Raw genomic sequence first — 26,420 nt, forward strand, 5'->3', positions numbered from 1 at the left:
ACAAATGATGGGCCACACCGAGAGACTAAGAACTCCAATAAGGTGGTGTCTGAAGATCGTGTCGGTCGATAATATATACTTGCCACAGTCGTCGTCGTATCTCTGAGACTCACAGTAACGGCTGTACATTCAAAATCGGCATCGCAGATATCACTTGTGTCAATAACTGCAAAATGTAGGTCAGCTCGGATGTATAGCGATGCTTTTGAAGTATTTCGCGGATGCGTGGCGTCCGTACACTGGAAGGATCCGCATGCCGGCACTGTGCATCGAGCGTTGCTGTGGATGCCTACGTAACCAGGAAGTCTGAAATCATCTTTTCTTACATTGGTTTCTTGAAGTGCTATAACATCTGGCGGGGTGTTCATTGCGAGAAGCCGAAGGACTAGGTCCGCATGCCGCGGCCGTAAGGACCTGACATTCCATTGCAGCACAGAGGGACGGGGCTTTCCACGAGCATTCATGTTTCTAGTGAAGGCCGTCAAGCACTGGAACAAGAGCCTCTAGTAGTTGCTCTGCGGCTAATGCTGCTGGTGTCTGACGACCGGCAATCAGAGACCTAACAACGTTGACAAGCATCTTAAGCAGGTTGATAAGTTGTTCGTCATCGTTGACCGAGACCGCTGTAGGCACCCTATTTACAGAGTTTACTACTGCAGACGACGCCTTGGATGGAGCTGGTTCCGAAGCTTTCGGAGGCGTGATCTTGGCAGATACTGGTTCGGACGCTTTCGATGGAAGCGCCGGCCACGATATCGCAGAGAGACAGAAATTCCGCTTCCCACTTTCCTGCCGACGCGCGTTGTCCTTGCTATTCTTCGTACGTGCGGGTATATCTTCAGTTTTGCCATTTGTAGCCGCTAGACGGGCACTGCGGCTACTCGGCTTCTCTCCTGATGCCTTCTTCTTAGCTTTCTCTTTAAGGAACTTTAGTTTTTTCTTCAGTGTGGGACATTCTTTGTCTGTTGCCAAGTGTTCACCGTTACAGTTCGGGCACCGAGATGTCGGACTGTCGCAAGAATTTGCGTCGTGATTTTGACCACATTTGGCACACACCACAGCACTTGTGCAGAAACCCTGCACATGACCAAGCTTTAAACATTTGCGGCACTGTAAGGGTCTTGGTACGAAAGGCCGAACTGGGTATCGCACTAGTCGAGCCTTTATATGACTAGGCAGGTTTGCACAGTCGAAAAGAATCTTCGCACACTTTGACGAGCCGAGCCGTCGAACGCTGATGATTTTGCATGGTGGCGTGCAAACGATCATACTTTTTAACACGTCGTCTTGAAGTTCGAGGTCAACATCAGATATGACGCCAGCTGTTACATCCGCGCCCTGTGGTATGTAAGCCCGCGTGTTGACACCACAGAGTTGAGACAGACCAAGTAGAGTTTGCACCGTCTTCTCATCTGTTGTGTCCACGGCAATGATATTTTTCCTTGGGTTCACTCGAACCTCTTGAATAAGACCCGGTGCCAGTTTGAAGAAGAAATCATGCAATTTCTGTTTGGAGATGGCATTCAGGCTTACCGTCACGTCGACCGGTACGAAGGCTACTGTCGTAGTCACGATGCTGCTGTATATGATGGTTGCTTCGCTTGATGACGATGTCGAAGACTTCCGTCTTGAACGCCGATGCTTAGCAGGTATAAAGGCATCCGAGTCGTCCGACCTGGCGTCAGATTCGGAATCGGCAGCTTCTGATTCCACTGAGGAGCTGAGGCGCTTCCTTGCGACGGGAGGTCTGTCCCTGCCGCTAGACGGGTCCACCACCATCTCCTCCATAGCAGGCTTCGCAGGGAGGGCCTCCCAGCAAAGCAGCAGTCTTGAAGGCCCGCACAAACAGCGCTGGGTGTTGCTGATGTCACGATTAAACACAAAAAATAGAAAAAACTTCAGCATCAAAAGGAGCCACCAGCCGAACGCACGAACTTCGTCGTCGTTCAATCGGCGTTGTACGGGCGGGACGACAGAAAACAACTGCTTCAGTCAATCTTAAAGTGTTGTTAGCCGACGCCGCACATAGCCAACCCAGTACAGAACCACAAAGGAATGCATACCGACGGCGTTGCTTCCCCCAAGCATTGATTCACCTTCGGTACCTAGCTTGGTGCATGTGAAAGTGCGATCAACACTCGTGTCTTCTCTCTCTCTCTTTTTCACTCCCCATCCCATCCCCACGTGTAGGATAGCAAACTGGACTAAGTCTGGTTAACCTCCCTGACTTTCCTTCCTCCTTTCACTCTCTCTTTTAAAGTGTTTATACATCAATTGTCATGAGATTGAGTTGTCCGGAGGGGTTGCTGCAAGAGACGCGCGCGCCCACAGTGCCTGAAATTCCCAACGGCGATATCTCCGTCCCTGGAAGGTTCAAGGAGAGGAGAGTGAAAAAGACACACGTACGGCTCAAACAAGCCGCGGCTCGCGGGGCCAGGTGCGACGTAACGAACGCTGCGCGGCACAGTGGAAAACAATGGATAGCACGCGCGTGGCCTACGTGCGTGCAAGACCACGAAATGAGGGCGGCGGACGCCTGGGAGAACAGCGATCGCTCGCGTCGCCGATGCAGTCACAGCGACGAGGACAGGGCACGCGTGCATGCCACTACGCTCTCGGTAACGACGACCCCGATTCCTCGGGTCAGTGATAACGGTGACAGCAGGGTATGAAAAAAGGGGTATGCAGCGAGAAAGTGAGCGAAGCGGTGCGCATCGTGGCGTTAAATGGCAGAGGGAGAGTCCCCCGGTTAGGGCGACTGTTATTCATAACTGCGACTCCTTCGGAGCCTCATCGCGCGACGCCGAAAAGGGGCACCGCTTCCCGGCGCTGTTACTCGGCGATAGCGAGTCATGCTTGGTGTTCGGGCTGGTTCGCGGAGGTCTCTTGTCTGAAGACTCTTCTGTGTCATGTCCGGCTCCGAGGTGCGTGGTGAAGGAAATCATTGCGCAGAAACAATCGTCGATGATTGTGGATATAAGCGCATAGCATAACGCTTCTGGAAGCTATTTGCTTTACTAAAAGGATGATGCTCAGAACGGAGCCAAAGGAAATGCGAGTGATATTAGTTCGGAGCGATGTTCTTCGACGCCAAAAAAGGTACCACTTTGGCTACCACCCTGCGTCTGCTACAAACAAATACGTACCCTTCACCCGCCCGCCTCCACCTTATATTCCATGAAGTTTACAGTACCCCCAACTGCCGGTGCTGTGGCACTCACCCGGCTACGCTTCCGCATATGCTGTGGGAGTACCCAGCACAGTACACACACATTAACACCACGACCCTCTCGTCGAGGTTGCGTGAGGCTCTGCGGAGCTCCGCCCTCGAAGACCAAACCTGGGCGACCCAGCACGCCCGTGAGGCGGCGGCGAGGCAAGCCCTCGACGTCCCCTCATGGGAGGCTTAGGCCCGGTCATCTTAAAGTGCTGGTTCCGCAATAAAACTTCATTCCTCCTCCTCCGGTGCCATTGCGTGGCGATAACTAGCTATGCTTGGTGTTCAAGCTATTCCATGAAGGCCCAGCTCTTGTCTGAAGCCTCTTGTGTGTCATGTCTGCCTCCGAGATGTGTAGTCGCGCAGAATATTACTTGCGACAGCAAGTTATGCTACCTCCCCGTGTATTCGACTGATCCTTCTAAAACTCTCCTGCAGCGCTTCAAAACCTATGTAATAAAGCAGATAACCTCTACTGCGAGCTCAAGCGGGGATTAGTGGCGATAATGAATGCCTATTATTGTATTCAGACATGTTTATTCATGCATAACAACTTTAAAGCTGTCTTGCTTGCATGCCCTCAGTAGCACTGCAAGAGCGCTATACTAAACGACCAACCGAATATGCCATTAGTGTTTTCACTGGTTCGTGTTATCTTGTCTCACCCCCGCGGTAGGAACAGTGTCTATGGTGGCAGCACGAGGTCGCCAGTTCGACTCCACTCAACAACGGCCGCATTCCGGTAGAGGCGGAATGCAAAAAGCACTTGTGTGCGAGTTTTGGCCTTCAAGTGCACGTTAGAAGCACTCAGGTGGTCAAAATATATCCCGGGCCCCGCTCTGCAGCGTCTGTCTTAGCCGTGTTGAACCCGGCTTATATCTTCGTCGGAATATCCTGCAATGTGTGAATCTGTCAAATCGATCGATAGTGCATCTCACTTGATTCACAGGTGCGATTAACTTACTGACATTATTTGCTGCAGATTACGCGCTGACACGTAGTAACTCTAATAAACCACCAATGTCTCATTGTGTTTGGGCATCAATTTCATGGACTTCGAGGAAATTGCCATAAAAAAAGCACTGATGTAACCTCGAAAAATCTGAGAATTTGAAAATGTCAACGCAGTAGACACCCTCATGCTGCTGCGCCTCAAATTTGATCAGTCGCCTTCGTAGGCACCACATCGAAAGAAAGAGCAAAGAACTTCATTTACAATTATATGACAGCCTGGAGGAAATCGAGGAAGCAGGGGGGGGGGGGGGGGCAACATGCTTAGATATCGGATGTCCGGAACTCCCGCTTCCTTTGTGTTATTGGATGGTTGCCGCCGTACGTCGCAGTCTCTTCGCTCCGGTTGAGTTCGTTGCGTTAACCTTACTTTAGATGTGTTGCTGCCCGCAAACCCGAGCACAGTGCAGTGCGTGCGAGGAAGTTCCTAGACTACGCTTCTCCGGTAATTGGAAAACAATGTAGTGCTTGCAACTCCTAATTCCATCGCAGGCTCCCGCACGCCTTAGGGCATTCCGGTTCCAGGAAGCCGTTGCAACTGCAGTGTGCCACGGCGTATAGTCTCTCTGGAAATGTATGGTGCGTTTTATCCTCTGCCCTTTAGGCTGCGCCTGGGTTTTCGCGAGGTTAAACTGTTGTTTACTGTTCTAGGCGCTTTGACTTATCCGTTCGTAAGAAACTTAAACATTGGCCATATCTGCGCGGCGTGTCATATCAGTAATTGCATTAGCACGCGCTTATATGTCGGCCTTTGATTATCCTCCGATAAACAGGGATAGTCATGCCTGAACTGCTATCTTTCGATACTGAACACGTGGCGTTCATCACAGATTTTTTTCTCCAAAAATTATTACTCCAAATATTGTAACACTCTTAAAGGCGTACATGATCTGTCCCTTGGGTGACACCCTTCTTGGGTGATTAGCAACACTCCTCCAAAAGGAAGGGCGTTAAAATGACGACACTCTTCTGTGTGGGTGTTAAATAAACGAAAGCCCTAGGACATAGGTGTTAAGACGGACAACACACTTCCATATGTAATGAAGTTGTAAACTTGTAAGTAACACAATGAGACGCAGACAGATTGCACAGAAAACACACAAAAGCGCTGTACATCAAGTGAAGTTTATTGAAGCAGCACGTAATAAATCTATGAAAAAAAAACGGAAGGAGGGGGTGGGGGGCGTCTGGCTTCGTTTTTCTGAAGCCAGAAAAACGAAGTCTAGGCAATTCATGTAATGCCAGTCATTCCCATGTGATAGATGAACCACCGTGCTTAATTTACAAGTTCTTCCTAGTAATTTTCGGAAGGAGCTCTGTATAGTGTCCATGCTTAGACAGGTTGAAGCTTTCTTCACCGAAGCTTGCGCTGTTTGTTTTTAGAGCGCAGCTCTCAGACGCCCGTCCCTTCAGCGCGCGTCGGCGTCCCTCGTAACCGAGCGAACGAGCACAGCGAAGGATGAAAGGGCGAACGTGGAGCACAGCGGAGGATGAAATAGGCTATAGCGAAGATGGCGCGAGGAGGAAAGCGGAGGAGGAGGGTATGGCGAAAGCGTGAAAAGAAAAGCGTAGTGGCCGCGCAAGACGGGTTCTGCGGCGACGATGGCTACGAGATGGCGCCAGAGTAGCGCGCTTCGTTTGTATGAAAACAAAGCGCTGCATGAGCGGAGGTCTGTCTGCGGCGGCTGCTGTGAATCGCGCCCACGCGTCACCCACGCGCTGGCTCTCGCGATCTCCCGATAAGCAAGGCAGTCGCGCCACACTTCGCCCCCTTTTCAACGTGGCGCGCGAGACAGATTGTCCGCGCCAGCCAATATATCGCAAAATGAAAACACGTAAAGAGTGGCGCTCATATTTCGCATTAGGGACAATCGTAATCGTTGATGTTTTTTTTTCTTTTTCTTTATTTTTCATCACAGTGCAACATTTCACGGTAGTCGGCGTTTCTGTAGTGTTTTTCGTCTCTCTCGTGTTCCTGTTGGTTTGTTTGTTTGTTGTTTTGTTTATTACGCCTGCTTTTTAGTGAAATGATTGTCCCAATAATTCGTCCTCACCCTGCTCTGTACAATGCTCCTGGTCTGCTCAGGCGGTGGTGCTCGGTTCGAATGCCCCGCGGTCAAGATGAGTTTTTCTACAACTGGCGAAGCTTGCTTCGTTACTTCGCACCTTCACTCGCCACGGCGGCTCGAATGGCCTTAGCATTCCACTACATCGCGGGTTCGATTCCCTGGATACTGTGGCGGGTCAGAATGCAAAAACGGTCGTGAAATTTATGTTTAGGCGCAGGTTAAAGAATAGCCATCCACTGCGGCTACTGTCATAGCCGCTGTCTTTCTATGAAACAGTAAACTTAACATCTCTATTCAAGCCATAAAATTAGGCCATAAAGGTTATAAAGCCGTAATCAAGCCATAAAGTCACACCAGGAGACCCCCCACTCACTTGCAAAAATTACCAGCTTCCAGAGAGCGAAATTAACACATGTGCATGCAAAGAACCACGAGCTAAGAACGATGGCCTGCATTGCTAATTATACGGGTTCCTTGGCTAAATTGGATACACACACACGTACATGCATACAGACATACGCACATGCATAGGTACATACGTACGTACGTACGTACGTACGTACGTAGGTATGTATGTATGTATGTATGTATGTATGTATGTATGTAGTATGTATGTATGTATGTATGTACGTCTGTCATGTAATACATACCTACATACATCATACTACATACATACTACATACATACATACATACTACATACATACATACATACATACATACATACACCACACACACACTGAGAGAGAGACAGACAGACAGAAGCATCCGATGCAAATGTCGAGCGCAGGGAGTCGTTTAACACCGAAGTGAATTCTTTCTAGCATAGTAATGCTACATACAGGTGGTTTCCAACATTCAATTTCTCGTTGTACCAGGCATCTTTCGGCGCTTGACCTTCGAGTTCGTTACGGAGCGGAAACACTGCACCGGATATAGCGACGGGCTTTGCGGATATGCAAGACGCTACGCTGGTGGGTTTTCTCTCTCTCTCTCCTGTACAGACAACAGGGGTAGTTCGCCTCCGCGGAACATTCCACCACGCCATATCGGCCACTTCGCCGTGTCAAGGCGCAATGCCCCATTGTTTAAAAACTCTGCTTACGGCAGCCAGGAAACAAGAGCGTGCACCGATAACAAGAGGCGTGTACTGGTCTCGCCATATGCGTCCCCTCGGCTTCCCGATTGCTTAAACTGTGGTTGCCCGCGTTCCGCTTCCCTGTTAGTTCGCTGAACGCTTAGAAATAACGAAGTTTCTTTAGTGGGACCCCGTATTAGCCCATGAGGCTGTGGATCCAGCCACTGTTGCGTATTGTCTTACTGTTTTGCATACAAATAAACGAACGAACGAAACGATAGCACGAACGAACGAGCGAACGAACGAACGTGTAATTGATTGGGTTTAAGATCGAAAGGTAGAAAGAGAGGAAAGACCGGAACTGGTAACCAGTAAAAAAAAATTGGGGCAGTTTCGTACTAGTGGCGCGAAGACTTGGCAAACAACGAAGCTGGCGGCCCCACCTAGCTTCGTCGGGAAACGTACGTTCTGCACCGCAGTCTCTCGCTTTTCGCAGTCGCGCACGGAGCTAAGCGTAGACAAGTTCGTTTCGAACCACAGCCTATCGCACGCTCGGCAACTGTGTCCAAACTCACTGTTCAGAAACTCGTGGGCAAACCGTCCGTCGACCCCTCCCGTGGCTTTCCGCACTTGCCGCTGGAAATTATCCAGGACTCGCAGGCCCGGATCGTTTTGGCGACGCTTCTGATTGCTCAAACGGGTTAGCTCTCTATATATCGCGGGCTCGAAACTCTGGATCTTCTGCCATTCGCTTTCGTTTAGTCGCCGCTTCGCCGGCGCGATACTCTGGATCGGCCCGAAGTCGTCTCATCCGCTCTCGACTATCGGCGCGCGGTCTTTGGCGCCGCGCTTCCTCTTCCTCGAGAGTGACGATCTTCTTCGGTCACCCCATTAACCTCCACAGCGATGTCGACGCGGCGGGTAAGCGGAGCTATATATACCCCGCGGGACCCTGACGTCACTGGCGGTGACCAATCCGCACGGCGTGGTGACGTCATGGCTAGGCAGGGCTAAGGCGAAGCGAGGTGGCGCGCGCGATGACGTCATGGCTCGGCTCCCGCAGCTGTTGCGAGGCGTTGCGAGGCGACGCATGTGACGCAATCGCTCGGCGAGGTTTTTCGGCGTACACCTCACGGCCATTTAACAGCCGGCCTTTTAACAGCCGGCCTTTTAACAGCCAGTCCGGTTTGTTATCATGCACGGGGAAAGATGGAAATGGATTTAAGAGACAAGGAGTGAGAAAGGTGTCAGTATGGCAACTGAAATGGGCGTATAAAATTCTGCAGTGGCATATACTTGTCCCTATCATAGTCATATCTCCCCGACTTGCAGTGCGTGGGAGGTGAACGATGGAGTTTTAGCTGCCTTCAGCGCATCCGTCCATTGTCCTATAAGAGATATAAAAAAAACGAGACGCCGAAGTGGACGGTTTCGGAATGATCTGTATACCAGGGGTCCCGCCCAATGCGCGGTACACGAACGTTTCTGCATTTCGCCTCCATCGATATGCGACCCCGCCGCGGCCGGTGATCAAAACCGCGATCTCGTGCACCGCAGCAGAACGCCACAGCAACTAAGACACCACGGCGGGTGGATAATTGGAATGAATGAATGAATGAATGAATGAATGAATGAATGAATGAATGAATGAATGAATGAATGAATGAAGCAAGCAAGCAAGCAACATGGAACGAAGGAATGAAGCGGACCAAAACGTAGATCCAACACAATGTTGGAATCTAAATGACGCGAAGCGTGTTTGAGTTGGCGAGGTAGCAGTGATAGATGGGCGTCACAGTGATAACTGTGACGCGCACGGCCTCGTCCCTTATAACGGACACAAAATTCAATTGCATGATCGTTGGGCAACAATACCGTGAGCCTGTCGTCCACTATCGCTGCTGCCTCGCCAACTCAGACAAGCTCGCTTATCTGAATGCTATAACGTAATTAAGAAAACAATTCGGCAGAGAGACTACTTACGTGTGGGAATGCGAATGCATTGTAATTCGTTTGGTGGAAACTTTAGTCAGCCAGGTGGCTGCGACGTGACGTGTGTAATGACGCACGCACTAGATACATATTTAGTAAGCCAGAACCGTGGAGCTAGCCACCATGGCATAGGGAAAGCGTGTTCGTTTCGCACACCGAAGGCCCAGGTTCAGTTCTCCCCCCCCCCACACACACACACACCGAAATGTACCAAATTTTTGTTTCAAAGCCATTTATTCAATTAGTTTACAGGAACCTCCCTGAGAAATGTGACGTTCATTCGAGCATTGTTTGAAGTGTTTTTACTCTTTGCGCCGTCGGCCATTTTTGGCAGCATCGTTCGGCCACGCCGCCGCTGACAACGCCGGATTTCCACCTAATGAGGCATTAAAAACTTGCACGTGACAACTTAAGCCAATAGTAGTGGCTCCCAGCGAGGAAGCACCATAGCTATACAGCTAAAATGCACGAGCCCACGCCGGGAAATGCCTCAACGGACCTTAATTTCAATATTTTATTTATTTATTTGTGCCTGAAATTCTTAAGTATACAAAGAGGCAAGGGCAATACAGGGTGTAAAGGCAAAACTTCACTTCGGAGCGAACTGCGATTTTTCTATTCAAATACATGTGAAGCGCAGAAATTCTCTCATTTGTACAGCAGATTGCAATAGAATATTTTGTGGCAGTTAAGAGAGAAAGCTCAATTCTACCAACTGAGCAAGCAAAGTTTTGAGGGCCTGAAATATGTTGGTAACATTGAAAGAAAACTGAGGTTATGCCCCAGTTCTGTGAGTTGCACATGTTGCAGCGTCTAAAGTGGACCAACGTGATGTGCGAGTTTGCACCTCGTCCGAGTTTACAGCCTGTTAAAAGTGTCCTACGAGGGTTTCGCAAAATTCCTACTCACAGATTTAGTGGTATGTTTCAAAAGTGTGTCTATTACATCCATTTTGTCCGCTTTGGATTTTTTAACAATTCAATTTTACAGATTCGTTATACGTATTTCTTTAATTGCTTATTTGCACAACTGTAAACTTGATGCTCCAGCTTTTTTTTTTCTTCTACAAAACAGACTGGTGGACTAGTTTGTATTGCGTGTTAATATATTTTAGCGCAAAGAAACGCACGACACGAGAGAAGGCTTGTTCTTGTTTCTTTTTTTTTTCTTGTAGTTTTTAAGTAGTAGTAGTAGTATAAACTTAATTTTCTCCAAGATGGGGTTTAGGGAGGAGGGGAGTGGGCGGGCCCATCCTCTTATTTTTCAAAGTATCAAATTTTCGGTTATTTTTTTTTTTCATAAGTTGATGGCTTGAATTGAAAATATTGCTACGCTTTTGCTGAAGGCAGTCAGTAGATTTCAACTTTCTTTTCTTTATTATGCAACGAGTATCTTCAAATATGATGCGCTCTACACAGAGCAAGAACAATTTCTCCATTCCCATGCATTTAAATTGGAAATCCTGAGGAAATAAACTGTCACTGAATGTGCTGAGCTGCCACCACAGGTGTCATCGACTCCACTGGCGCTGCCTCTCATTTCGTATCTCTAATCAGCAGGAACCATCAATGAAACACTGTTTTATTTTTCACAAATTCCCGACTGCTGTTCTGTGACTATACCGGAAACCTTACGCTGCAAATAGAGCAAGTCCCCTAATCGATATAGATAGCCACACTGCCGCAACAAGAAAAGAAGGGGAAAAAATGTACAGGTGCTCAGCGATTGAAACCCGATACTCGGAGCGTATACAGGGCCGGTATTTTGTGGCGATGCGTTATGCTTTATTCTATACTAGTCTTATCATCCACCGCTCACGGCCGGCTGATCCCGTTGATAGCGTGAGCGGACCGTCGCTCTGGCCACTGACCAAACGCGAAAAGCGCGAAAGGGCATTAGCATCGGAAAGGCATCGCTGGAAAATACCGGCCCAGGCGGACACTGCTTTTTGCGCCACTTGGGGGGTGGTGGGGACACCGAGATAATGCATTGTGGTATAGACCGTTTCACTGTTTACAAACATAGGCCCTGCACGGCTTCCGGTTTTGCCCTCTGACGTAGCTGCAAAGTGTAACTGGCAAAGAAGCAACCATGCGTTAAAACATAGAAGAGTGATAAGGCACGTGACCGGAAGTTTCTTGGGGGCGGCGCGCTCGCTGCTGTTATCGCGAGCATGAAACCGTCTATACGATGAAATTGAGAGCCTTTGTGAGGCACTGTGACTGCGTCTGGTTTTTCGTCTATCACCGAGCGCCCGCCGGTGGCGCGAAAAGTGCCGGCTGCCATGTGCTCCGAGTATCGCGTTTTAATCACTGAGCATAGTACACCCGGGATCAAAAGTATGGACGACCCCGAGTTCTGCCAAAAAAAGAAATCCTCAATGTCTTGGTACACAACCTGAAACTAGGATACTGCAATTTACACTTGGCATTCAAAACATTGCAGCGCATTCTTTAGTTTCAGATTATCAGCCAGAGCTGCCATTTTTTTTTCTCTCTTTTTTTCTTCTTTCTTTTCAGCAGAACCCCTGCTCTACATACTTTGATCATGGGTGTATATTCAATGATTCTCACTAGAGTTGAAACATTTCCTTTCTCGATAATATGGCCAAAACATTAATTCAAGGGTAAAGTGCTGAACCTGCTCACAATTTCCAAGGTCTCCGTAGAAAAGAAAACCTTGCGGTGACCTTACGAGCGTCTTTTCAAGAGGATTAAAAGAAAACGTTATGCCAAGTGTCCTGACACAGAGGCCTCTCCCCTTCTCATAACGGCTACGGCCCTTACCTTACAGAAAAGTAGAATGCCCATTGTTAAGTAATCCAATGCCACAAAGCAATGTACAATTTGCTTTTCTAAACTAACCCCTGGTGTTATTAAGGCAATCGACTTTGTTTGTTTGTTTGTTTTGCTCTTAAGCACCATGAGTTTTCTAGTTGTTCTTTGTAATATCTTGTTTTTCTTGTGAATCATTGGGTCCCACAGGAATACAGCGGGGATACGAAGGATGCCGTGGTTAGGTGATCCGGACTCACTTCGACCACCTGACGTTCTTCGGCGAGCTCTGCACGTTAAAGAACTGCAGGCGGTCAAAATTAGTCTGAATTCCATCATAACCACTGTGTTGCTTTGTGACGTTCAGCATCATCAACTACCCAATCAATAAATCAATCAATCAGAAGAAGGCTGCTATTGATACTTGCATTGACGTCATAATGGCCGCCATCTTGAAGTATTGTATAGCACGTAAAGAAGCTGCGTAAACAAGAAACCTGACAGCACGACAGGCGCGCGTCGTGCGCCGAGTGACAAATCCGCAACAGTGATAATCCGGTTTAAACCGATCACCGTCAAGAAGCGAAGCAATGTACGCGGGCTAATGTAGCGCACCGACGTCGTCGTGGTCGTCCATGTCCGAGTACCAGCACGGTGAAAAATCTGCGTTCGTGAGGTCACGTGATAAGCTATATCCAGCGGGGCGGTTGAGATTGTTTTCTTTCTGCTCCACTCACTGCCCCTCATGTGGCATCGGCTGCCGGCATAGCAACTGCAACTCTTCTAGCCCCGCACGTAATGCGCGCCCTACTTGGCGCGTACAGTGTCACGCAAATAATGTAACAAGTACGACACGAGGAAGGATGCACATGGCACGATCGCGGATCGCGATTGTGACAGCATCCGCCAGCGAGTCGCACCGCCACGTCGCTGTGTTATTTCCTGCTACCGGCTGCGCGTTCTTCACCTCCCGACTGTCGTCACACGCATTCCCACAGGTAGAAATGAAGATCCGTGCGGTGTGGTGACGGCGTGTGTGACGTCACCGTCATCGACTTCCGCGTGATGACGCTAGAGTGCGCTCCGGTCGCTCGCCGCTTGCGGGTGGCAATACGAACGGTCCTCGTCATTCTCTGCCACGCGTTTTATTGTAACGTCAGCGTGATGCTCACCGCCGAAGCTACGGGGCAGACTGGCGAGGCGCGCCGTCCGATAAGCAGGCAGTGTGACAATCTCTGCTGAGTGCGCCTACGATAACTAACCGATAAGTGCTAAACGCGACGGGCGCCGCTATCGCGGACTTATTACTGGGACGTGCCGTGCCTCGTCAACCTTCTTATCGGATAGCGGTGACCATGGCTACGCCTCGCCGAAGCTGCGACGACATTGTTCTGCCCGATTCGCGCAGGAGCTTGCCGCTGCTGCTGCTTCCCGTGGGGTCGCCGCTCGCAGCGACAACGGCCTCTACAGCAGAGAAACGCTTGCGTTGACGAGTCGGCTGACCACCTGTTGTTGCTGCTGCTGCTGCTGCTGCCGCCGCTGCTATGCTGCTGGTGCCACCACGGTGAGACGAGCGGGCCGCCGAAAGGAGACCCCGAGTTTGGCGGCGTGTTTCTTCTGAGGACTATGCACTATCGCCGCTATGCTTACAACTATGGTAAGTAAATACAGTTTTTGGTTTGTGAAGCCCCCCCCCCCCCCGCCCCCCCCTCCTCCCACCCGGTCTTGTTTATGTTTCAGCACGCCCTATCAAACGCTTCGAAAGACAAATCGTGTGCGTTGGTCCTTTGTGAGAAAAATTGTCATCGTCCCCAAGTCGCACGCCGAGATCCAATGAACACGTAAACGTCGCGGGACAAAGACGATGAACGGAGTAAATGCGCATATAGCATAAACACGCGGGCGCTAATTGCCGATCTGTATGTGTTTTATGTGTGCCTTTACTCCTGTCCTCGTCTTTAACGGATCAAACGAGTAGAAGCTCTGATAATGTCCTGCGTTTTCGCCCTACGTGTCTGGCCGGTGTCGATTTAGCATTGCTTTGTTTACGCGCGAAAGACCAACAGGCGCAATCTCACTTTGTCCTTGAGTAAGCTCACAAGAAACACGACACTTGCTGTGGAACTAAGTCATCCCGCTGAATTCGGCTCGGCGCGGTACTTAGCGCTCTGCTATAGTAAATACCGCTCTGAGTGCAATGTCCGACAGATCGGCGCAGAATGATGTCTTTCTGTATAGTTCATGGCATCACGGTAGGAATTCCAATTGCACAGGAAGATGCACATACTTTCGCGCGGAATGCAGCGAGTTCACTGGGTTCGTTCCATTCCCAACGTGCATCTGTTCCTGATAGTGATCTAAAGAAGGAAACTACGCTTAATTCTGCAGTCCCTGAGGGAGCACGGTAAAGCATCGTGACATCCGCTCCTCACTTATCTCGTCCCATTGCCCCTTTTGTACATCTTGAGCAAGTCGTAACCACGTGCGTTTCTTCCGTTAGGCGGCCTCGTAGATAAGATACGCTACGGTAACCCTGGTTGGACGGTCCAAACAGTTTGTTTGGAGATCGCAGAAATAGCGCTTCTAAAGCTCTATTCTCGACACGCATGGCGGCTACACGGTCACCATTATTCGCTATGTTAGCGCTCCGATTGGCTGTCGAGAGGTCACGTGTGTCTGAAATTTGTGCCGGGAAGCGGAAGTTTTGCAAAATGCAATTGTTTTCATCAATATGACGAAACGTAACGTGGAGCGGCAAATACCATCGAATATTTTTCTCTGGTCTTTGGCAGCTATATTGCGACGTTAGCGCTTTAAAAATAATTGAGCAGTAGCGTGCAGAAGCGCGCGCAATCCATCTGCAATTTCGCGAATGGTGGTGGCGCTCCAAGATAGCCGCCATGACAGCCTGCTGATTGGCTAAATGAATATCCCGTGAGAAACGTCACAGGAAGGGCCGTTTCCAAAACGTCAATTTGACGTTGTGCTGGGCCGCCATTGCAGAGATTTTCCGCCATAATTTGTGGTGTGACGAGCAGCGCGAATTATGCTAATGAGGGGCCATATGCAATGGCGGCCGAAAAGCATGTTTCCCCGTCGTTTGAGGCCATGAGAATATTTTGTTCATAACGCGCGCTCATAGCATTTGCATCGCTCTCGGGTGGTGTTGGCATTTGTATTTTGGGCCGTCATTTTTCTTTAAAAAGGGGTTGATTTGAAATAATGGTTGAACATTACAAACCTTGTACGCCTTTTCGCACTTTTCACTGCTGCGTTCGTAATGTAATTGATTTTTCGCGTCAGATGTTATGACAACGGCGGCCCTGTTTAGCCTTTAACAAATTAAAGATTATTCTTTATCAAACTTACACACTTGTATTTCTAACTTGGTTCCGCCTCTCAAACATTAAAACAGGGTCCTACAAAAGTAGATAACCCTGTTTCAACCTTCGTAAAGTGCTCGGCAAAAAAATTTCAATTAATCGATGGAAAACCCTGCATCGAAAACGATTAATCGATTAAAGGCTGAAATGATGAATCCTTAATCGAATAAAAAAATTAATCGACCATCCCTACCCCGCTGCTCTCCGCGTTCGTTTTTTTTTTTTTTTCATCCTTAGCTTTGCGCGTTCGCTCGGTTACGACGGACGTCGACGCGCGCCGCAGGACCGGTCGCTTAGGAGCTGCGCTCTAAAACAGTGTAGGTCCCTCGCGAATGATGTATCTATGTGAAGCGAAGCTATCGTGAGGCTAATTAAGTGGTATGCAGCAAAGTGTGATGGGTGCAATTACCTTTATTTTTATTGCGTGCAAGTTGTGATCACATTCAACGTTCATTCGCCGCACAGGTCACGTTTTTATTCTCATGCCATGTTTATGTTTATACACTGCACCGTTAGCAAGCTGTGCCGAAACGCATAAACGCCAGTTCAGGCGCTTTGCGCACTGAGACGTCGACGCGGCGACGTCACACGAGGCCCAAGGCATTGTTTGATGATCGTTTTCGGCTGAAGAATGAGAAGTACACACACGACGAAGAACGGCGCGTAGGTATCATACCCTTGTGTCACAATACGCACATGTACATTTAGGGTTTTTTAAGCAAGTTATAGCACATGGCCCACTCTGGGGGATGGGCCAGGAATGAGCACTCAAATGCCCAAATTCTCCCTTACCGCGGCATTTGTGGAAATAAATTAAGTGATAAATTAATTAATCCGCAGTGGCCCACTAATGGGGACGGGCCAAACATAGTAAGTTCCAAACAAGGTGTTGCCTCCCATCCGCTACCTAAATAAGTGGGCTGTCTGCACTGGATATATCTATGACGTGACGTCGTGATTGTCCCATTATGCAGAACAAAAGCGCGTTCACTGGCACTATACTCTAGAGGTCAACATGCAGTGCACTGCTTATATTAGCCTGTTTGCCATAGAGGTTGCATCTAGTGCGCACATACCGCTATGTATATATATATATATATATATATATATATATATATATATATATATATATATATATATGCCCACCGGTGGACGCAGAACAGTGGCGGGCTACGCAAACAAGGCTTGGCTTTAAATAGACGTCGCGACAACTTTTCGTACCGGTTATGCATGGTGCTTGTTGATTCCTGCAAGTTTGAGTTCACATCGCATTAACCATATCGCCGTTTTCGGATTAAGTCCGGCATTAAATTGAGTCCTCGGTCACTGCCCGTACGTTTCGTTGGGAAAGAGATTAGGGATGCATTCTTCTCGATCGCTGACGCTTGCATCAGAGTCACTGCCGCCCTTTTTTATCTGGGTTACGCAAGTCTATTCGCGGCAATCTTTAATTCTTTACGTCAAGAAGCGATTGAGGGCACGAACGACGGCGTCAGCGATGTACCAACTGCATGCGCGCGTTCCTCAATGGCGCCTAGCTGTTCTCGAGAAGTCGTTGAGTTTCGAAGATTAGTGGAGGGGCAAAACAATGTGCGCGATAACGCGCTCGCGACAGCGCGATGAACACATAGCGCCTGAAGTATATTGCCCTGGAATCTAACGTCCATCCTGAGGATTGATTGATTGATTGATTGATTGATTGAAAATGCGTTTTATTGCGACTTTTGTGCAAGTCTGTTGCTGCCGTTACTGTAAGATTGGAAAAGAAAAGAGGGGGGGGGGGGGAGCGGTTAACTTTTGTCTTCTTCCTCAGGATTGTCATGTTCGAATGCGCGAAGAGCCTTAGTCATCGAATTCTCTCAATGAGGAATTTGATGAGAAAGACGGGACGAGGCTGCCCTGGTTGCTGAAACGAGGCCGTCCCGTCAGGCCCTTTAGCGTGCTCTCATATCTTGTCAGTCATAAGCTTGCACTCCTCCTAACATATGGTTCCTCTATACAGCCAGAGATGGAAACAGGCCCTGGAAACCTTCTAGATAGCCCTCCACTCTCAACCCCGCCGCATTGCGGGTTGAGAGTGGTGGGCTTGGTGTGTGCGCGCGCACTCACACGCCTAACCGTTTAACCCGATATCTCATTAACGACTGCTCATATTGGCTGTCTTTTGGCTCCACCATATGTGTTATTTAAACTCTTTGCTTATGAAAGGTTTTTTCTTTCTTTCTTTTTTCTTTTAACAGCGAGGCTGTTAGTGCGACTAATTTACATGACGTCTTGAAAGAACCAGATCATTCATCAAATGTATACTTACGAGGACGTGGGGGCGTGTTAGCGGTTATCTGCTGGCAAATTTTGAAGTGCATGGGTTGATTAGGGCTTAAAAGAAAACATCTGTACCCTCGTCTTCTGCCTGTTAAGACACGCTATATGAAAAAAAAAAACGCTTACAATGTTTCCCCCCTATTCTGAGAAACCAAAAGAGGCATCAATTTTATGTTAAGTGATAGGGTCTCTGCAATGGGTAATCTGCACCGAAAGTTTGAAGTGTGTCGGTTACTTTCAAGCTTTATGAAAATGGAGTCATTTAAGCATCGTTACGTGATTTGAATGCGAAAGCGTTATGAATTCTCTAATTGATTGGTTACGACCATGCATGATACGTGACGTCGTACATAGTCACGTGTCCCTCACAACTCTACCTTAATCCATCTTGCTCTAATTTGTACCAACCGTAATCCGCCTTAATGAACGCTGTTGATGATTTTTGCTAGCACTCGTTCAGGACAACGCCAGCTTTTCTGCCTCCGAGGAACATATTAATGCTTTCGCATTAATAATTACTGAATATATTTCTATCTATTATACGAGGCGCGGACTTGATTTTCCGGGTCTCCGCAGGCAACTAAACGAAGCATGTTGATTACCATGGTTAAAATAGGCAGCATGTTGTGGCTGATGTACGGTGAATGCCTTAGCTGTGTACGTTATTTACAGCCTTTGAAGAAAATTAATTAGCGCTCGTTCCACAATTTTGCGAGCGTATCTTACGAACAACGTATAGGAAGTATTTCCAGTGTTCATAAAGAAGCCAACGTGCCACAAGGTTGTCATTTTGAGGGAATAAAGAGGCATCTTATGGGTGATTAATGAACCAAGTTTAAGAAGCGTCACCTAATTAGTGTTTCCAAAAAAATGTTCAAAGGAGTGCTCGAGAGCGTTATGCGGCCGTTATCCGCCGTGTTTCCCAGACTCCTAGGAACTGTACGTCGCACCGTGTTCACATTCTGTAGAAATGGAGGTCATGTCAAGGGTGATCTTTGCGCGAAGTTTCTCGTTTCTTGCTTAACTGTGAGCGTTGCAAATAATTACTTAATGCTCGGTTGCATTTTTTTTTCTAAGCATATATACGACGTTTGTATAGTTTGGGTTTCCCCAGTGTGCTCTGTGAACTAAAGGAGGCATCCTGTTTGCAGTTGATTAAAGTAAGAGACAAGTTATGGATGACGCGTATACGCAAAGTTCAGAGCGCGTGGGTTAATTACACACATTGTTGTAAATTACGTATGAACGTGCTCCGGAGCGTTATAAGCGTTACAAACGGCGCACAATTTATACCGATGTCCTGGCAGTACTAACTTCCACCGTTATCAAATTTAATATGAAATTGGGAAGGGGGATGGGGTGGTGAGCTTTATATTTTATGCGGTGCTTGCGCAGTTGAATGCGTGTGCATAAATTTTGGAAGTTTTTGGAAACGCTCCTTTAGGCAAATTATAGAAAGCGTTATGCGGCCGTTATCCACTCTTTCCCAGCGTCCCAAGAGCAACTCTACGGCATACAGAGTTCATATTTAGTGAAAATGGGAGGCACAATTTGTGGAGAAGCTATAACCTTCCTGACTTATCAAAGTATTTCAAATAATTACTGAACCCTCGCTTCCTCTTTATACTTTATGCGTTATACGAAAGCCCGCTGTCCTCGGTGAACTAAACGAGTCGCCTTGTAACTCGTGACACCATGGGACATGCTATGGCTCATGTGTATAGGCAGACGTTTACAGTGAGCGGTTAACTACGGCCCTTGCAGTATATTATTTATGCTAGTGCTCAGTGAGAGTTGTTATTCGAGTCTTAGGAACGGCGTAGAACTTATCTAACTGTACTGAAAGAACTACAACACCCACCGCGATCAAATTCGGTGAAAATGAGGTGAACATTATGGTTGACATGCATGCGTACAAGGTAGAAGCGTGTGCGTCACGTAGTCACTGAAAAAAAAATCATTAAGCAAATTGTCGAAAGCGTTATATGCGGACAACGTTTCAGACGTGTTTCTTATGCCGGCAACATTTTAAAGTGATTGATTTAATTGAAGGCTACTTAGGTTGTTAATGCGAGTGTTTGAATGAACACAGCGAGAAACAATAATAAAGGCAAGAAGGTCAGGCAAGCGCGCGTCAGGTTTGCCATCCTACATAGGTCGAACGGGGTTAAAGAGGGGCAAGGAAGGAGATGAACGCTGAGAATGCTCCTTCATCCCGAGGTGCTCATCGGCGCCATAACAGGGCAGCCACCCGGTCTACACTGGCTAACCTCCTTTTCTTTCCCTCTTTCTCACTCGACACCATAGTTGGTCACTGAGGATTGTAGAGGTGGGTTTCTGAGCTTAGGAAACAGTTTCGCCTGAAGTAGGGCTGTGATTCTGCAAGGTATTTCTCTCTGTTGTCTTTTTTTATTTTCGTTTTGCTTTTTTCCCCTTCTCTTTGCTATAAACGGCCTGAAAGCCTATAGCGTGTATCGTCACTGCCCGTGTAGCCTTCACTAACTCTAGTATTTTTCACTTGAACAACGTTCAGTCGCACGCACTCGAAACGGTTGAGCTACGGTCGGTTAGTCATCGCTCCTGCTGTATGCATGTCGCGCGTGTAAGGTCGCCCTTGAAAGGCGCCTCGCTAGGGCTTTCCGTCGAGTGCGTATGTGGGAGCTGGAAGCGCGTCTCAGCGCCAGTTATCTTGAATAAACACGAGGCGATTGCGCCACCGTGCTCAGTTGGCGCACAAAAGTAACCTATAGAGAAAGCAGATAAACTAAAGGGAGGCTCTTTACGGTGCTGCAAAACTGAAAGTGATTAGAAAACACATTCATGTACCCTCAGAACCAATTTACCATAGACAACCGTGCGTAATTAGGAATACTGGTTAGCATTAGAGAGAAAATACAAAATTGGTTTGACAGGGCATGTGCCCCCTGAACGAACAGTTAACGTTGTCAACATAACGACATTTATACATGCAGTGACACATAACACAATGTACACCGCATAAAAAAAATAGGAGGGGGGGGGGGGGATGCGCGTGAATCATGTAATCACGCAGGTCATGTAAGGACCTTTGAAAATGAATTTCTTTAGGGTAGAAAAAGTCGTTGTCCTGTTTTTCATGTTTCCAAATGTTCAAGGTTATTCAGCAAAAAGAATATTTCCGTGTTACCCTTTCTAAAGTTCTAGCCATATTTCCAACTGTTCCGTACGCATTGAAAGCCGAAAAGCATCAGATTTCAGGAAGTGTGCAGTTTGACCCAAAATATATTGCTGCCCAGGGGCACTGTTCTATTAAATTTAAGTTTAGGAGGTATAACACACTTTTGGAGGTGCTTAGTGGTCATTAGTGTTATTAAATTAGTTGAAATTTTTGCTGAGCATGGAAATGGAGGGGCTCGACTTTTGTTAATCACGACGATATAAAGCCAACAGGCAATGAAGCGAAGGAAAACATAGAGGTAATTAGCTGTGATTGAAATGTAGAAAATAATGAGAGAAAGGGAAAATAAGTGGACGAAAAGATAACTTGTCGCCGGTGGGAGACGAACCCACAACCTCCGCATTACGCGTGCGTTGCACTACTAATTGTGCTGCGGCAACAGCCATCAATCTGTTCACTATCTTGGGTATTTAAGTGTACTAGATCTAGACTTGGGAGTGTTTACTTGTGACGCTTTAAATGATTGTTGAGTGTCTTAGGAGACGCTTTTAAGTTTGGCAAAGGCGCAAACTCAGCATGCTTGCTTGAGTGAAACCGAACTGTAGGCCAGCATGCTGCCTGCAAGCCACGCTAGTGCGCGATGCACTTGCCGGCTATGTATGCCAGGCTAACCCCGCCTGCTTCAACATCATCACCACCACCACCACCATCTGCATGGTCTCGCGGTATTGGCGTGAGCTAGCACATGTTCTATTTCCGCGCCAAAGCTCACCGAACGCCACCGGTCCCGTTTACTGCGCTAGACGGTAGACTGCAGACTGTAGAGCGTCCAAGTGTCGCCAGCGTATAGTCCGCGTTACGCCGGGCTTTAACCTCCGTGGGGTATGCCGATGTACCTCCGTGGGGTATGTCGATGTATCTCCGTGGGGTATGTGGTACTCGTGGGGCATACCGATATACCTCCGTGGGGCATACCGATATACCTCCGTGGGGCATACCGATATACCTCCGTGGGGCATACCGATATACCTCCGTGGGGCATACCGATTTACTGCCGGGTGGTATATCCACGCCTTAAGACATTCCGGCACTTAAGCGCTGACAGAGTCGAGCGTGCAGTTGTAGCTAGGACCACTGTACCCTGTCGCAGTTAGCTTTGCTGCTCGCTCTGAAAACTGTCCAAGCGTCGAAATTACGACGGCGGGTAATCGGTGACCGACGCACGTGCAGCCTTATCGCGTTCGGAAGAGCACAACGACCTGTTGTAAGGATCTCCCTGAATGCATACGCCGGTATCGAAACTACGATAATATTTTGTACGGTCGCTCAATCGGCGCCAGCTTGCGAAAATGGCATTGTTGTAACAAGCGCTGAAAACACGCGAACGCGCTTCTATAATAGCATTGTACTCATGTAGTGGATTGTCAGTCGGCTTGACATTCTTCGGTACTTGATAACATTTCTTATCGGGGGACGAGCAAAATATAAAAGCGCGCAAGAGAGTAGGAAGAAAATAAAGAAAAATATATCGTGGTCTGTAAGGTCTTGCTGTTCTTGCATACATGATACAAATGAATACGACTTTTGTCACGCTTTTTTTTTTTTGTCCTCCCGTTTTTTATTTCGTACATATTCTTTGGCATGTGAGCGCTTTTTCGCCTTGCAGGTGGGTTTCTGATATCAATTAAATATATCGGTGAAGATATCGCGGCCATTGCCATTGTCGCCGGTAACGACGCTTCAGCCGCACGTTTCACAATGAAACAGCCTAGGCCCTTAATGCGACTTTAGATGAATTTAAGTGAGAGTGACTTTTTGAATTTACTGCCCCATTTATTGAAAGCTCGGCGCCGTAGGATGCCCTATGCGACGTACACCTAAATATTTGTTCGGAGATACGAATCCGGGTTTCAATAACACGCTACCTGAACACACGAATGTTCCTTTAAAACGTAAACGTCTTGATGGAATGCCTAGTAACTCTATTCGGCCAGCACGACCTATTCCAGTACGGTAGGGCCGAGACCGGGAAACTAATGCCAAAGAAACGTTCAGAGCAATCTAGGAACAACGGGACGAGTGATGGAAAAGATCATGACAGGCGTGACATTACGCGATAGGATATTGCAATATATATACTATCGTTTAATGAAGAAATATTGCATTACGCGTTGGCAGATATTCCGAATGAAATCAACCAGTGGAGTTCAGCAGGTCGTGACTACTTGCAAAGAACATCTAGCCGTTGGTCGGTTCGAGTAAGAGTGCTAAGAAAGGGGAAAAAAAGGAGGTTTAACCCCTTGAAACTACCGAATTAGGTTACGAGGGAAGTCGTAGTGGAGGACTCCGAATTTTGACTACCTGGGGTTTCTTAACGTGCACCAAATACACGGTACAGGGCGTTTTTTTTTTTTTTTTTGCATTCCGTCCCCATTAGAATGCGACCGCCACGGCCGAAGTCGAACCCTCGACCTCGTGCTCAGCAGCGCGACGCCACAACCACTGAGCTACAGCGGCGGGTCAAGGAAAGAGAAAAGCAATCTAGGGAGGCAACGCATTGAACGAGGGTTACTGGATGAGAATATCTGCAATCATAACAAGGATTCCGCTGACACAGTACAGGGGAATCGGATGCATACGGGAAAAGCCTGTGTACTGCATTCGGCTTGATTTGATTATGATTACAGTGATGATTAATGGCCTTTCCCCACTTAGTTACTGGTTACAAACGAGCCGCCTTTTTTTTCCCCTCTTTACCTTCGCAGACTCGGCCGACCTGTTCGCGACGCCCGGCGTGCCGTGGCAAGCCATCTGCCGTAGCAAGATGTGCGTCAAGACCTTCTTTTTCGCCACGGCCACTTTCCTGCTGGGCATGGTGTTCCTCGTCACGATGCGGCTCTCCCTGCACGACCAGCGGGTCACCGTCGACGACTACGACCTGCCGCCGTCGCTGGACGGCTGGAAGGTGCAGGCCCTGTGTCAGGGACCCCCGCTGGACGTGCTGTTCTTCGTGCACACCGCGTCGGAACACTCGTCGCACCGGCAGTTCCTGCGCGACACCCTCGGCGACCCCATGGTCAGCGAGCAGCTCAACTCGGCCATGGTCTTCTTCGTGGGCCAGTCCAAGAACCTCACCGTGAGCCGCGCCGTCCAGGAGGAAGCCCGCAGCGTCGGAGACGTGGTCGTGTTCCCTTTCACGGACACGTACCGCAACCTGACCTACAAGTTCGTCTACGGCCTCAAGTGGGCCACCGACAACTGCCGGGAGTCTGTGCGCTTCGTGGTCAAGATCGACGACGACGCCCTGGTGAACGTGTTCCTGCTCGCCGACTACCTCAAGAACGTCACCAGCTCGACCGACACGCGCATCCACTGCCTCGCCTGGAAGCGAACGCCCGTGGTGCGAAATCGCAAGTCCAAGTGGTTCGTCACCCGCCAGGAGTACCCGGCCCGTACTTACCCGACTTACTGCGGCGGCCTGGGCTTCATCCTGCCCGTGCGCACACTGCCCATGCTGTTCAACGCGTCGCGCCAGGCGACGTTCCTCTGGATCGATGACGTCTACTCGACGGGCATCCTGGCCAAGGTGGCCGGCGTGGGTCACGTGCAGCTGCGCCAGTACTACGACCTGTATCCGAACGAGACGGCGCCCAGCATCAGGCCCAAGGCCATGTTCACCCACCTGGGAACGCCCAGCGTTGTCGAGCAGCGGTACAGACTGTGGGACGAGCTGATGCAGACGCACAACGCGACTTCGAGGACAGAAGGTTCGGGAGGGTAGTGTCTGTGGAGATTCCTTCCTCCCAGCTGAATCTTTCGTGTCCGACCTTTGGGTCTGAACCGACCCTAGGGCGATATCTCGAAAGGCGACGATGCACCTGGACTTTCGGAACAGACTGCTCCGGAGGTTACGTCGGGATACGAGGGTTCCAAAGATTCGTCTCAACGCCGTGCCCACGAGGCGGTTCTCAGTGTTTGGTGTGAAAGGTTAAAGTTCTCCGGACGCCAGTTCTCGGAAGGTGCAGCGAAAGCTCGGTGGCGAGTTCTTCGTTCCGAAACAGTGAGATGTCGGCGACTACACTACGCTGAGCCGGGAGACCCCAGCCTCGAAAAGCTGTGCGTGGTGCTCGTTGTCTACTCTGTGCGCGCTATACGCAGTGTGCTAGGTTTCTGTTCCCCGAAAGAAGCCAAGATGAGTTCCTGCCATCGTATCGTGCGCTGTGCTGAGGTGGAGTGCTTACGTGTGTCGCGCACGTTGAAGGGCTGAAGTGCGGCCGCACGTGAAGTGCCGAAGAGCGCGTCGGCAGCCACTGACGATTCATGCGTCTTGCTGTTCACATAGATTGTTCATTTCCTGACGCCCAGAAGGTCAACGCAAGTGACATGTAACCACGGTCACAACCCACGTAAACGCATATCGACTCCGGCAGTCGTGTGTGTCGCGCTCGAAAGATTGCAACACTGCGCGTTGCTATAGTCTCTTCATGGCACAACGTTGTGCTCCTGCAGCCTGCGTCGATGGGCGATTTCTGTAGCGCCGAAAATGTGATTTTTTTTTTCTGGGCTTGTGCGCTGCCGATACCTGCGAGGGCAGCGCGCAGTATGTTGCATATTATGCGGTTAAAGATGCAGCACTGCGAGACCTTATTTTCACGCAACGCCAAAGGTCTGCAAAAGTCAGCTGCAGCGTACATACCGAATTGACAGTTCGCGATCAAGCCCACCGCACATTACTACGTTTTTACACACAGCATCGGGAAACGTTTCCGAGTCTACACGCAAAGCGTGTTAAGTTAATGTCCTGCGAACGTTGGTTGTTTTTTGCAAATGTAGCGCAGATATATTTATGCCGGTACGTTGTAGTATTTTGTTCATAACCTTTTTATGAGAGTCTACTTCAAACGGAGCTCGACGATCTCTACTATGTCGGGATAAAAAAAATGAGTTTTCACCGACATTGAACAAGTGGTCTGTTTATCCTTTTTAGTGTTGTTGTATCTTCTCTTGTTACAGAAGCCTTGGCAATCTGAATTCCAACATCAAGGCAGCACACGGTTGATCTCGGTCATATAAGCCTAGTCGACACATTCCCTAGTCATGATTGGACAAGGAGTCCTTATATTTACGCGATGTACAGAAGAGAATTCGGGACAGCATTGGTGGCATGAGCATTGCTTCATCGTTTGCAGCGTGCCGGTCGGTTTTCCTTCACGATTGCGAAACAGTCGGTCGTTCCCCGTACTGCAACGGCTAACTGCGACGAAATTTCACTTTGGCTCCATTGCTTATAAATGAGCAGCATATGGTACTGAAGTAATCTTGGCAATGCGTCGGGGCAGATAATTTACTAACTTTCCCGCGTGGAGCGTTTAAATAACACCTATAAGCAGACAACGCGTGCACCCGATGGCTAGCCGA

At 48.6% G+C, this 26,420-nt stretch overlaps 1 protein-coding gene across 1 annotated transcript; it reads left to right on the plus strand.

Moving 5' to 3' along the window:
• The first annotated feature begins 13,268 nt into the window (after positions 1–13,268).
• Positions 13,269–25,959, plus strand: LOC119435588 (beta-1,3-galactosyltransferase 5). Its single transcript, XM_037702387.2, has 2 exons — positions 13,269–13,797; positions 23,768–25,959. Exons 1-2 carry the CDS (start codon positions 13,767–13,769, stop codon positions 24,781–24,783), a joined length of 1,047 nt encoding a protein of 348 aa, XP_037558315.1. The 5' UTR covers positions 13,269–13,766; the 3' UTR covers positions 24,784–25,959.
• Positions 25,960–26,420: the final 461 nt, after the last annotated feature.

The sequence above is a fragment of the Dermacentor silvarum genome, unplaced genomic scaffold (assembly GCF_013339745.2).
Source record: "Dermacentor silvarum isolate Dsil-2018 unplaced genomic scaffold, BIME_Dsil_1.4 Seq807, whole genome shotgun sequence".
NCBI lineage: Eukaryota > Metazoa > Arthropoda > Arachnida > Ixodida > Ixodidae > Dermacentor > Dermacentor silvarum.

Bases quoted from the DNA above. Each gene is read 5' to 3' on its own strand.
- LOC119435588 (XM_037702387.2), top strand. From the start codon at position 13,767: ATGCACTATCGCCGCTATGCTTACAACTATG. The intron at 13,798-23,767 runs GTAAGTAAATAC...TTACCTTCGCAG, and splicing joins CCGCTATGCTTACAACTATG to ACTCGGCCGACCTGTTCGCG.